Source organism: Vulpes lagopus, chromosome 1 (assembly GCF_018345385.1).
Source record: "Vulpes lagopus strain Blue_001 chromosome 1, ASM1834538v1, whole genome shotgun sequence".
Taxonomy (NCBI): Eukaryota; Metazoa; Chordata; class Mammalia; order Carnivora; family Canidae; genus Vulpes; species Vulpes lagopus.
Genome location: NC_054824.1, coordinates 81,491,098 through 81,505,191, shown reverse-complemented (window position 1 = coordinate 81,505,191; position 14,094 = coordinate 81,491,098). Strand labels below are relative to the sequence as shown.

The 14,094-nt window shown below is 40.7% G+C and overlaps 1 protein-coding gene across 1 annotated transcript in view; it reads left to right on the top strand.

Annotated features, from left to right (window-relative positions):
* The window catches only part of ARHGAP31 (Rho GTPase activating protein 31), a 115,642-nt gene that overhangs the window by 53,842 nt on the left and 47,706 nt on the right, over positions 1 to 14,094 (top strand). The window contains exons 2-3 of the mRNA XM_041766232.1: positions 11,481 to 11,583; positions 13,831 to 13,975. Of these exons, the coding sequence (XP_041622166.1) occupies positions 11,481 to 11,583; positions 13,831 to 13,975 (248 nt within the window). The remainder of the gene's footprint in view (positions 1 to 11,480; positions 11,584 to 13,830; positions 13,976 to 14,094) is intronic.

Genomic DNA, 14,094 nt, shown 5'->3' with positions numbered 1-14,094 from the left:
GCCACCGAATGTTCCAGAGTAGGCTAGCTTTATCATCAAGTTAGTGTTTTAGAAAGATTTGTCTGGCAGTGAAGATCAAGACAGAACAAAATCTTCCTGGGCTGTCATTAAAAACTCCCCCAGTTAACCTGAACGCTTCTTCGCCAGACTGGTCTAGTCAGCATTCCTGGAATTCACCACATTGTTTCTTGCTTTCCCACCTTGTTTATACCAGGTGGGAAGGTGGGAGGCATTTATTAAGTGCTTGTTATATGCCAGGCATTTAAGGAAGCGTCCTGTGTGTGTAGTGGTATATATTAGATACATAACATCATGTTGCGTCAGGTCACGTCATAGCATCTCCCATCACCCCTCAAACCAGTGTGGAGAGTTTGTACCGCATAGCCTAGATTGGTCCTTCTTTATCCACTTACGTCACAACATGTGAGCCCTTCGGGGTGAGGGTCCTGTCCCAGCATCCTCTAGTGTGATCCCTCTGTACCGTCAGCACCTATAAATGCCCACAACCTCTTTTTGTTCAACACCTCAAAGCCCTGCCTGACCTCCTGCACCACGCGTAGTCTCTTTAGGAGGACTTTGGTCACATTTTTTGGGCTTCTCTAGAGCCCTTGACATAGCCGGCTTGATATTTTTGTACTGGCCAAGTTCCCTAATACCTCTGAGCTTTAGCTTCCTCATTTATAAAGCAGGGATAATAAATACCTTCCTCATACGGTGCTTGTGCGTCGGGTACAAATAATGGTTGGAAGTGTAGAGCTCAGGGATCCGCACAAAGTAGGTGCACAGTCATTTCCATTCCTTTCTTGTCTTCCTGAGGACAAGAGTCTTACTCAACCTTTGTGTCCTTTGGGCTAGACGGCTTCTCTATACTAAGGAGAATCCTTGCCACTGGGAAGGAGGGGGTGCATTGATGGCAGCTGGGGCAAGTCAGTGTATGGCACCAGAGGGAGGATCCCATTTCCACAAGAAACAGCTGACTTGACTTGGTATCTGAGATGGTGAACGTGCGAAGGGGAGGGGACTCCAGGATGCAGTCCGCCATCATGGGCCCAACTGTAGAACAGACCTGGTCCTTGGCCACGCCAGGCCAGCAGGTTAGGCAAATACTTCTATTTAACAAGGAGTGATTATCTCAGTGGGGTCATTTCAACATCTAGAAATTGCCTCACTGACTTCAGAAGGCCCTCTGGCTTCTTTAATGAAACTTGTTTTCCAAAAACCTGTGTCTTTCTTTAAAAAAAATTTATTTGTACCAGATCTTCATTACAGAAAATTCAGAAAAGCAAAATTTAAAATATAGCAAAGAAAAAATAGGTTTCTAGCAACCAAAGGTAACTACTATTAACATTTTAGTGTGTATTATTTGTTTTTATCATATAAGATTTAGGGAAGGGTCGTATGAAACAGAGACCATCACTGTGTAGTCTTCATATTTGTTTCTTGATTGTTTATACTACCAGGATTTTTTTTTTATTCTTTACACATTTTTTCTAGTTTTATTGAGATATAATTGGCATCACTGTGTGAGTTTAAAGTGTGCAGAATAACGGTTTGGCTTACATGTATTGTGAAATGGTAACAGCGTTTAGTTAGCATCCATCATCTCCTGTAGCTAGGATAAAAACAGAAAGCAAAGAAAGAAAGATTTTTTTCTCTGTGATGAGAACTCTCAGAATTTCCTCTCTTACCAACTTTCCTACAATGTCCTATAGCTGTGTTAATGAGGGTCATCATGCTGAAGGTTATATGCCTAGTAGTTATTTGTCTTGCAACTGGAAGTCTTTTGACTACCTTTCTTATAGTTCTTCTCCCCCTACCTCCTACCTCTGTTAACTTCAATTCTGATCTCTTTCTCTATGAGTTTTGTTTTGTTTTTAAGGTTCCACGGGTAAGTGGATCATACAGTAAATACCGTCCTCTAACTTATTTCACTTAGCATCATGCTCTCTAGGTCTACCTGTGTTGTTGCAAATGGCAGGATTTCCTTCTTTCTTATGGCTGAGTAATATTCCCGTGTGTGTGTGTGTGTGTGTGTGTGTGTACAAGTCATTGATGGACACTTGGATTGTCTTCATGTCTTGGCTATTGTAAATAATGCTGCTCTGAACAGGCAGGTGCAGATATCTTTTTGAGTTAGTATTTTCCTTTCCCTTGGAAATATTCCCAGAAGTGGACTGGCTGGATCATATGGTAGTTCTATTTTTTTTCACCCTCCATACTGTTTTCCATAGAGGCTATTCCAATTTACAATCCCATCAACAGTTCACAAGTTTCTTTTTTCTCTGCATTCACACTAGAATTTATCTCTTCTCTTTTTCACGATGGCCATTCTAACAGGCATGAGGTGATACCTCATCGTGGTTTTGATTTACAGTTCCCTAATGATTAGTGATATTGCATATATTTTCATATGGCTGTTGGCCTTTCATATAGTTTCTTTGGAGAAATGTCTTTTCAGGTCTTTTTTCCATTTTTTAAATGAATTTTTTGGTGTTTTGTTTTTTAGTTTATTTTTGTTTTTGTTTTATTTTGTCTTTTGAGTTATTGAGTTCTTTGCATACTTTGGATATTAACCCCAATCAGATATATGCTTTGCACATATTTTTTCCCATTCTCTAAGTTGTCTTTTCACTTGTTGATTATTTCTTTTGCTGTGCAGAAGCTTTTTAAAAAAAATTTTTTTTAAAATATTTTGTTTATTAGAGAGAGCACACATGTGGGGTGGTGGAGTGGCAGAGGAAGAGGGAGAAGGAGGCTCCCTGCTCAGCGCTCAGTTCCTCAGCCCAATACGGGGCTTGATCCCAGGATCCTGGGATCGTGATCTGAGCTAAAGGCAGATATTTAATCCACTGAGCCTCCCAGGTGCAGAAGCTTTTTAGCTTTATGTAGTTCTACTTGTTTATTTTTTATTTATGTTGTTTGTGCTTCATGTATCCTCTCCAAAAGCTCATTGCCAAGACCCATGTCAAGGAGCTTTTTCCTTATGTTTTCTTCTAAGAGTTTCAGATCTTATATTTAAACTTTATTCATTTCAAGTTAATTTTTGTAAGCAGTATAAGATACGAGTCTGGTTTCATCCTTTCACAGGTAAATATATGATTTTACCAGCACCATTTATTGAAGAAACTGTCTTTTCTCTATTAAGTGTCCTTGGCTCCCTTGTCAAATATTAGTTGATTGTATATACTTGGGTTTATTCTAGGCTCTTGATTTTGTTCCATGATCTATTCATCTGTTTCTATGCCAGTTTTGGTTACTATAGCTTTATAGTATAGCTTAAAATCAGGACGTGTTTTTCATTTTTTAAAAATCAACATATATTGCCTTTGGAACTTTTTCAAGAAGAATTTTGAAATAGATATTAACCACTAGGTACTAAATGCCTAAGCCCTGCAGTGGTAGATTTTCAGGCATTTGGGTGATAAAGGGCAATAACTGATCAGCTCTTCTCAAATGCTATCTCCATACTTGGCCACCAACTCATGGTGGCAAGGCTTTTCCAGCAACCCGCCCCCCCCCCCACACACACACACTGTAATACTATGAAAAAAAACATGGACTTTGGAGTCAGTCACACCTGGCTTTGGAGCTCAACTCTGATATTTACTAGCTGTGTGATGTTGGGCAGCTTACCTAACCAATCAGAATCAAGTGTCACATTGTTAAAAGTGAGAATTCCACCTATTTCGTCAATTGGCTATGATTATAGAATGGAGAATGCTGGGTTTTTTTTTAAACTTCTAATGCAATGCCTGATACACAATGAGTATGGGATCTAGATATCCATGGAGCATGGAAAACCCCATCTGGAGAAAAATGACCAATCACCTATTCAGCAAAACATCTTGAGTGCCTGTGGGGGGTTTTTTTGTGTGTATTTTTTTTAAGATATTTTATTTATTTATTCATGAAAGACAAAGAAAGAGAGAGAGTGGCAGAGACATAGGCAGAGGGAGAAGCGGGCTCCCTGTGGGGAGCCTGATGTGGGACTCAATCCCAGGATCCTGGGATCATGACCTGAGCTGAAGGCAGATGCTCAACCACTGAGCCACCAAGGTGCCCTAGGTACCTTGTTTTCAATGCTTTCTGGATGAATGAGACACAATATTGTCTTCAGTGCCCCAAGGAGCTCACAACTCAGTGCTGGATAAGATCAGGCTTGCAGTCAGTATTTGTTAAATTTCATTTTTTGTTGTTGTTAAATTTCATTTTTCATGAAAATCTTTTCTTATAGTGCAAAATTCAAAAGTATAAAACAATATGATGCAAATATATGATGCAAAGTCTCCCTCTTACAGCCCTAGCCCACCCCCTCATTCCTTGTCCTGTAGGCAAAATTCGAAAGTATAAAACAATATGATGCAAATATATGATGCAAAGTCTCCCTCTTACAGCCCTAGCCCATCCCCTCATTCCTTGTCCTGTAGGCAGCTAAACTAATGACTTCCTTATGTGTCCTTGCATAAATATTTAATGCATATACAAATGAATTGCATGTCTATTCTTCTATTCTCTCCTTTTAAAAAACAGTTGCTAGCATACTGTCATGCTTGTCTCCATCTTGTTCTTTTTGCTTGACAATATACCTTGGAGACCACTCTGTATCTGTACGTGAAAGTTTTCTCATTCCTTTTAATAATTATATAGTATTTCATTATATGGATGTTCTATATTTATAAAGCGGCCTTCTATTGATGGACAATCTTGTGCTATTACAAAAATTGTTGCAATGAAGTAAGCTTACATATATGGAAATATCCTGGAATTGAGGTAATGAAAATGTTCTGAAATATGATGGTTGCTTAACTCTGTAATATACTCAAAACCACTTAACTATATGCTTTGAAAGGGTGAATTTCACAGCATTTGAATTATATCTGAATTTTTTAAGGATTCAAATTAAAAAAAAAAAACTTTCTTCCTAGGGAAACATGCCAAAGCCTGAATATATTTAACTATTTTTCCTTAGAAAATATATTTAACTATTTTTCCTTAGAAAATTAAAAAGCAGTTAATTTGCCTTTTTAAAGAACAGGGAACATTATACTTTTTTAAATCAATACCATGCAGGTGTGCCTGAGTGACTTCATTGAACATCCTACTCTTTGTTTTGGCTCAGGTTGTGGTCTCAGGGTCATGAGATCAATCCCTGGTCAGCTCCATAGTCAGGACAGAGTCTGCTTGAGGTTCTGTCCCTCTGTCCCTCCTGCCCCTGTGCTCTCTTTCTCTCTCTCTCTCTCTCTCAAATAAATAAATAAAGTATTTTTTAAAAATTAAAAAAAAATCAATACCACACATTTTCAAACTTTTCTTTAACTGCACACTAGGCCAGAAGGAAGAGAGTAGAAAGAAGTTACAATAAGAGGAGGAAGAAGAACCAGAGGGGAAATCGCGGAGGACAGTGACCTCTAGGCAAGCTGAGACTCAAAGAGGGTAGAGGGGACCTGGGACAAAAAAGCCGGAGATGCAGGACAGAAAGGGTGGAACAGAAATAAAGAGCAGGAGCTAGCAGAGAGAGAAGTTTCCAGGAGCCACTGTGACAGCTCTTAGATTCACCGGGGTTGGAGGGGAGCTGGGAAGTTCTCAGCTGACAGCCAGGAGTAATGGAAAAGTAATTGAATCTTTATTCCATCTCAAGAAAAAAGTGCCATAGGGCCACCTCAGTCAGAGCATAGATAGCAATGCTGCTTAAAGACCTCACTCTCGGGGCACCTGGGTGGCTCAGTGGTTGAGCGGCTGCCTTTGGCTCAGGTCATGATCCTGGGGTCCTAGGATCGAGTCCCACGTTGGGCTCCCTGCAGGGAGCCTGCTTCTCCCTCTGCCTGTGTCTCTGCCTCTCTCTCTCTGTGTCTCCCATGAATAATAATAATAAAAAAAAGACCTCACTCTCTGCCCTATGCACAGTGGCACATTCTCAGAGACTTTCTTCTCTGTGCAGGGGCTTATCTCCCTTACTCTCTGACCTTCCTCCTGCAAGCATCAATTCTTCTTCACTCACCCATGGTCCTTAGTCCTTTCTGGCACCTCAGTCAAGATGATGAATATATCCTTCATTCCAGAAAATTTCCCTGACCACTTCCCAATTCCTACCTCCTGCCTCTCCCCTGCTTTCTCCTACTATAAATTAGTGGCATTTTCTAACATAAACGGGAGTGTACAGCATGTACTCTTTTATAGTCTGACGTCTCGCCCATATGCTAGCTATATTATTCTTTATTATGGCTGAGTAGGATTTCATTGTGTGTATACAACATTAGACTTTATTTTTTTATTTATTTTTAAGATTTTATTTATTCATTCGTGAGAGACACACAGAGAGGGGCAGAGACACAGGCAGAGGGAGAAGCAGGTCCCTGCAAGGAGTCCAGTATGGGACTTGATCCCAGGATGCCAGGATCATGACCTGAGCGGAAGGCAGATGCTTAACCACTGAGCTACCCAGGGGCCCCTATTTTTTTAAAAAAATATATATTTTAATTTATTTGAGAGAGAGAGAGAGAGAGAAAGCAGAGCAAGGGGAGGGGCAGAGGGAGAAGCAGCAGACTCCCCACTGAGCAGGGAGCCCAATGACCTGAGGCTCCATCCCAGGACCCCAAGATCATGACCTGAGCCAAAGGCAGACGCTTAACCTACTGAGCCACCAAGGTGCCTCTAGACTTCACTTTAAAGATTAGGAATGCAGGACTCAGAGAGGGATGATATCTGATTAGTAGAAGACCTTAACAAAAATCCAGAACAGGGAGGAAAGAGGATCATGTTTTCCTAAAACCCAAATACAATTTGCACTATGAAATCACATGGCTGCCACAACCACATAAGTAACCAAGTAAAACTGTGCTTGTTCCAATCTCTATGTCCATATCTGATCAGGTCCTGGCTACAAAGGGAAGTGGGGCAGTTTAGCAGACATTCCTTCTGGGGGCACTCAGAGAAATGAATCAACAGAGAAATGATCACACTAAACCCTTGGAGAGGTGAGGAATTGAGGGAAGAAGTGCCCCCACATTATTTTATAAGTAATAAAATGTCTTTTAGTTGCACCAGTTTGGATCAAACGAGCCACAGGACTTTAAAATGTGTCAACTGGAAAGCATAAATCCAAGGCAGAGTATTTCTTTTCCATCAGAATACTTCAAGATTTATTTTGTGCTCAAGATTAAAATTTAACATTCAAGATTGTCGATCCGGGAAAAATAAAACAAAAAAGGGTCATTGAGAACCTTCAGCGCAACAGTTCAAAGAACTTAGAACATTATATCACAATCAGCAACGGTGTGTACCTCTGTAGGAGGGGACTTCAGGTGCTTTGAGTCCATGATAAATCTGCAGAACCAGCTCTGTGACTGACCTCTAACATCACCCATGCCCGAGTTGACAGTGAAAGCTTTCTTTCCATCTATCACTGTTTAGCTGTTTTGTGTCAAACTTCTACCCTGCCCAGAATCCTAGGTTGTCCCCAGTTTGATTGGACCTCAGGTACAACAGTCTAAAGAAATGTGAGACTTTGAGACTAAACTCCTAGTAGCCCGAGCAGCATCACTCATGCACCAGTATTACCATTAGACCCTTGCTACCCTGAGTGTGGGAAGCAGGAGGGCAATGTTCCTATCATTTGGGAATTTCTTAAAAATGCAAATTCTTGACACTCCTCCCCCGTTAGAACGCACATGTTAACAAGATCCCAGCAATTTGTGTCACATTAAAGTAGGAGAAGCCCGTGTCTAGTCTAATGGTTCTTCAACCTCAGCACGCCTCAGAATTTCCTGGAGGCAGCTGCTGCTTGAATACCTGACCTGAGGGCCACAGTCGGAAAACCACTGCTCTGGCTCTAGAACTGGATGATTACAGAGATTAAGTGGATCCTTTCCCATTTGCTGAGTTTGATGGAGAATCCCTACATCTTCCAACTCAGCCTACGACCAGAATCCAGGAAAGCTAACATTCCTCAGGGACTAGGACCATGGCCTCCTCCCCTGAGTTGTTTAAATATTGCCTCTTGTTTAAACAGAGTCGTGGACAAAAGGTTCTAGGGCCTCTGTATCAAAGCCAGAATAAATTTACGGCAGAGGCCCCATCCAGGAATGTGTTTTCTCCACCTTTAAACCAAACAGACCTGAGGAGTTACAGCTAAGAGCTATGGTGCTGGGAGGGCCCTACCTGAGAATGGGATAGGATGGGTGGGTGACCCTGCACCACCCCTTATGTAGAGTGTTTTATAAAAGCCTTTCAAGTCTAGGGCTTTTGTTGTGAATCCTTCTTGGGAATGCTCAGAGCTCTTGAGTCCACTTGCGCCCTGCCTGGCACGATAGCCATACACCTCTGTACGAGTGCACGCTGTGGAACACACCAAGGCCAACCATAGCCCCGGGACTCTAACTCAAAATCTGTACACTGTTGAATCCTGCTGCCTTTGTGTTATGAAGACATACCTAAATGCATAGAAAAGGGACTTTAGACAAGCAAAATTATCTTCAAACAGAAATACTTAACTAGGGGCACCTGGGTGGCTCAGTCAGTTAAGCGTCTGCCTTCAGCTCAAGTCATGATCCCAGGGTCCTGGGATTGAGCCCCATGTTGGGCTCCCTGCTCTATGGGAGCCTGCTTCTCCCTCTCTTCCCCATTCGTGCTCGCTCTTGCTATTTCTCTCTCTCTCTCTCTCTCTCTCTGTGTGTGTGTGTGTGTGTCAAATAAATAAAATCTAATAAAATAAAATAAATAAAATAAAATAAAATAAAATAAAATTTAACCAAAGAAGGACACAAAAGCCATCCCAAATAGTAGAGATGAGTGTCAACTTGTAAAAGATTGATTCGCTCTACCCTAATCACCCATTGGGTGAGAGGAGGCAGGTTATTTTAACTAAGATTACATCTCACAAATTATGAACTTATATCACAAATAGGTTTCAAATAGAAATAATAACTGTCATTTTAGAATGCTTATTATATATCAGGATCTGTGCTAAATGTTTACAGGTATTAATTCAATCCAAAATATGAGGTTAATATCACTATTATCCTCATTTTATAGATGTAGAAACTGAAAAACAGAATTATTACATCTGTATTTTGCCTGAAGTTATGAAGGCAGTTTGATATCTAAACCTGTGTTTCTCAATCATAGACCAAATGTGGCAGGCAGGTTACAAAAACAACAGAACAACAGCTCGGTGCGGTAGGGAAAGAGTTGAGCCATTATTGTGCATGATAGGGGTTAAAGAAAACAAAGACAAAAAAAAAAAACAAAAGAATTTTTTTAAGCACTGGAACTCTCGGGATCCCTGGGTGGCACAGCGGTTTGGCGCCTGTCTTTGGCCCGGGGCACAATCCTGGAGACCCAGGATTGAATCCCACGTCGGGCTCCCGGTGCATGGAGCCTGCTTCTCCCTCTGCCTGTGTCTCTGACTCTCTCTCTCTCTCTCTCTCTCTCTCTCTCCTCTGTGTGTGTGTGTAACTATCATAAATAAATAAAAATTAAAAAAAAAAAGCACTGGAACTCTCCTTTCCTCCTTATTTATTTATTTATTCATTTATTACTTAGAGGCATGGGGTGAGAGACAAAAATCTCACGAAGAACACTATTTCATAAGACTGATCAAAGGATAGCTCTTCTGGTGAAAGCCAGGCAGGGGCCCTGGACCCCATCCCACCCTTACAGCCCCTTCTCCACCACACTCTGCTCCCACCCTGTATTCACTCATAGTGAGTGGTTCCACCTTGTTAGTCGCTGGTCTCAATATTTCCAGTCCCGAGTCCATTCCCGGCCCTCTTCCCACCTGGGATAACTAAGAAGTCCTTCCCCATTTCCAGTCATGAAAGATCAGGGCAAAATATGGATGTGTCCTGGAGAGGAATGGTCCTGGGGGTGCACGGCCTTTGAAAGATGGATGGAATACTTTAAGTAGGACAAATTTTACTGAGCATTCAAAATTATAGTTAGTGGTTGAAAGAAATGGTGGGAAATGTTTAGAAAATATTGTAATAGGGACTCCAGGAAGAGTGTTGAGTCTGAGTACCTGGTGTCTACTTATGTAAAAATCCAGCCCAACTTGCAATTGTGTGCAGGCATGATTGTATACATTAAGTGTTAATGGATTGGTGTTACTCTAAACCCAAGTCCTTAATGGATTGGATATATTTTGGGGGGAGGGAGCACAGTGCTAACCCAAGCACTAGTTCACGGAGTTCCTACACCCCACCCCCTCCACAACTGAAGACTTCAGTGCCCGAGGCTTGGGCAACTCCATCAAAAAACCACCATCCACAGCACTCTCATGAAGGGACCTCAGGTGGATCTCTCCAGGGACCAAAGTGGCAAGTGACTTGCTGCTTTCTCCATACCATCCCAAAAGGCCTGTAGCTGCCATTCTGTGTCACTCAGCTGGCTGGGCCAATCAGGGTCAGTCTTGAGGAGAGGCTAGCATATCCAGACTTTTCTACTTGGGCATTGAGCTTCTGGAGTAGCAGGAATTCAAAAGGCCATATTGGTCCCTTTTATGTGGTCTGGTCAATCAATGACTGGTTGGACCCCTTTAGTGATCTTGGTGGAGGATGGTTCTCACGTTTAAAAAAAAAACCCTTTAGGGACGCCTGGATGGCTCAGCTGTTGAGCATCTACCTTTGGCTCAGGGTGTGATCCCTGGGTCCCCCGCGTTGGGCTCCTTGTAGGGAGCCTGCTTCTCCCTCTGCCTATGTCTCTGCCTCTCTCTGTGTGTCTCTCATGAATAAATAAACAAAATCTTAAAAAATAAAATAAAATAAAAATTAAAAAAATTTAAAAACTCTTTGACCTTTTAATCACCTTTAACATCCTGGTAGACATTTTCAGTCTCTTTTCCTTCACAATGTATATTTGAATTTGTGCCTTGTTTTTCTTGTACTTACTTATAAGCATTTTCCCATGTTTTAATTACTTTTCATAAGCAACAAATAATCTTGAGTGAGGTAAGTAAATTTATCTGCACACTTGGTTTCTTCATGTGTACAATAGGCAATTGTATGGTGCAACAGCCACCTGGAAGTTTTTTAAAACACAGATTGCTGGGCACCACCTCCAGAATTTCTGCTTCAGTGGGTCTGGAGTGGGGCCTGGGAATTTGCACACCCAACAAGTTCGCTGCAGATGCTGATGCTGCCAGTCAGAAGACCACACTTGCAGAACCAGTGAAATGAGGAGATTGAGTTGTGGGATTTCCAAGGTCACTGCTGGTTTCAAAATCTAAGTGTTTGCATATTTTTCAAATTCTTTAAGAAAACTCAACCAACTCTTAAAACACATGACTTTTCTAAACTCTAACAAAACCTCATGATTTTTTTTAAATACAAAAGAAGATCGTCTACCTTTTAAAAGTAATTGCTTCCACTTGCAACTCGTACGCATTCCATACTTGCTTCTCCTTGAAGTTACCTGGATTTTTAAAAGGATATCTTTAAAGGACAATTAGACTTCTATCTAATACTTTATTTTTTTTCTTTACATAGTTCCATACGTATTGAAGAGCTGTGCTGAATTTATAGAGACTCACGGCATCGTGGATGGAATTTATCGGCTTTCGGGAGTCACCTCAAATATACAAAGGCTAAGGTAAGCTAGAAGATAATAGCTCCCCAAAGAATTCTCCCATGATCCTTCTTCTGTGCATACCTCTGTCTGCCAAGGTTGGGAGTACCAAAAACCCGAATCGGTTGTGGGAAGGGTAGCAGAGCAGAAGATCAAGTGTGATGTTTTCAGATGTCGAGCTGTTCTTAATCTAATCAGGAAATCCTCTAGTCTGATGTAATTCTTTCCAACAAAAGCTCCTGAGAGGGTTTTTAATCTGCTTTTTTGTCTTGTGCCAGGTTTATCCTTCTTAGGTGGATTCGGTTGAACTCAAATGATTTAAATCGCAAGTTAGGATAACATCATTTGTTATCATTCACTTGCCTACCCAGAGCTCAGTTAGATTCTGGTTACACGGTGTTCAGAACTTGAAGACGATATTAGTTTTTCTGTTGGCACACACTCAACATTTGGTTTTTCAGTTGGTCGGGAAATCAAAAATCTGCATGATTGTGCATTTCTCTCGTTGAGGCCGAGATCTGAAAAATTAGGGATAGTTGAACTATTTCCAATTCTATAGGTTTATCCTAAACAATTCTAAAATATATCCTAGAGCTTTTTGGAAGAAATTTCTATCACATTGAATTAAGAGTACAATAGCCTTCACACAAAACACAGATATGTATGTGCATGTTTTATATGTATTACATATATATATATATATATACAATAAAAGAAGTAGATATATAGTATATATAGAGTGTTTTATCAGGTGTTATTTTTGTGTATTTATTATACACTTAGTTATAAGTGTAGACTTTTAAAACAATAAAAACAAAGAAATAATCAATTAAAAATTTAAAAATAATAAATGATAAATAAAAATACATAAATAAAACAATAAAAACATTCGTGTTACCAGATTAATCCATTAAATTTAATAGTTGGTACAGTTAATTCATCTTCTTCTTCCTCTGATTTGATTTTCTGCCCCTCCCCCTCATTTCACAATTGTAATGACATTATACCAAAGGAATAAGACATCCTTTTTACTCCTGGAGAACTGGTGGCTGTTAAAAACTAATTGGTTTGTTGCAATCGTAGATTTTAACAGATCTATGTGCTTACATAATTTCACGAATTTACTCGCGTGATATTTTTTAGAGTTTCAACAACAAATACTTTTTAATGTTTTACTCTTAGCTCTGAAATTTGCCGCACCATAGCTGGTATGGTGGGAGAACACTTGGGCAATAGCCAATTCTTTTTCATTAAAGGACCGACCTTAGCCTCAACAGGGACATTCTGGCTAAATCAATGAATAAACTCCGAATTATTCTTGTTCTGCTCCTCTGCTCTCTTTTAAAAAACAAAACAAACACACACCCATGAATTTATAAGGCTGCTACAGGGTTTTCTTTTCGGAGCCCCACCCCTCTCCTTTCAGGTTCCAACAGCATCTGGGATTTCCCCACCCTTTGTTAGACATCCGAACCAGGTGACAGGAAAAGGGGCAGCGAGCTGTTTTGAAGTGCTGGCTCTGAGAGTCCCCATTGAGTTTGCCACCAATTGGCCACCAAATGAATCCTCTCGAGAAACCTAACTTCTCCTCTGTATGAAAGCTCAAATTTGTCATTTTTTGAACAGATTTTTAACTTGGAAGCATATATTATTTGAGGCAGTCTGTTCACATCACCTTAGTAAAGAAATCCTTTTTTAATTAGAAACAAGGCTGTTCCCAATGTTGTTCCCAAACACCCCCCTGTACATTGTTCACAAGATACTTATACTCTCATCTATCCCGTGAGAGTCAGTATCAGGCAGCTTAGAAGGGTTTGAGTCTCCAGATAAAACAAGTTTGTTGACGTGAGTATATGGAGATGAATGATAACAATCTGACTCACCCTGATTTTGGTCTCTCCTCCAAGACAGAGAAGTTCATTTAGAACAATATTTTGGAGAACTGAAATCTCAACAGGCTTTTCTGGCAAATCGTTTTCATATTTCCCCTACTGTTCATAACTGAAACTGAGACATAATGGCCTGAGAAATCCATTTGTACATGGGCATTATGTTTTTCTAATGAAGGCAGCTTTTACAGGGAAGATCCAGACCTGAAGTGGAAGTCTTCCCGTGCTTTCCCTATGCCAAGAATAGAAGGTCATTTTGATCAAGGTCAAAAATAGAGTCAGATCAGCAGTTTAGGGTCTTTTTACCCCTTAGCAGCCAAGCAGCTGCTGACATGGAACACATGCTCCTGGGATTGTTATGTCTCTGTCTGTGTTGTTTCAGGCAAGAGTTTGGCTCAGATCAATGTCCAGATCTGACAAGGGAAGTGTACCTCCAGGACATTCACTGTGTGGGCTCACTCTGCAAGCTCTACTTTAGGGAGCTGCCCAACCCTCTCCTGACTTATGAGCTCTATGAGAAATTCACGGTGAGTGTTTGGATTTCCATTATGGTTACTGGGTGGGACTCATGGACTGGCCAAGGAGAGTTTCAGCACTAAAATAACAATAATAAAACTCACCAGATGGTTGACATTATCTTAGCCAG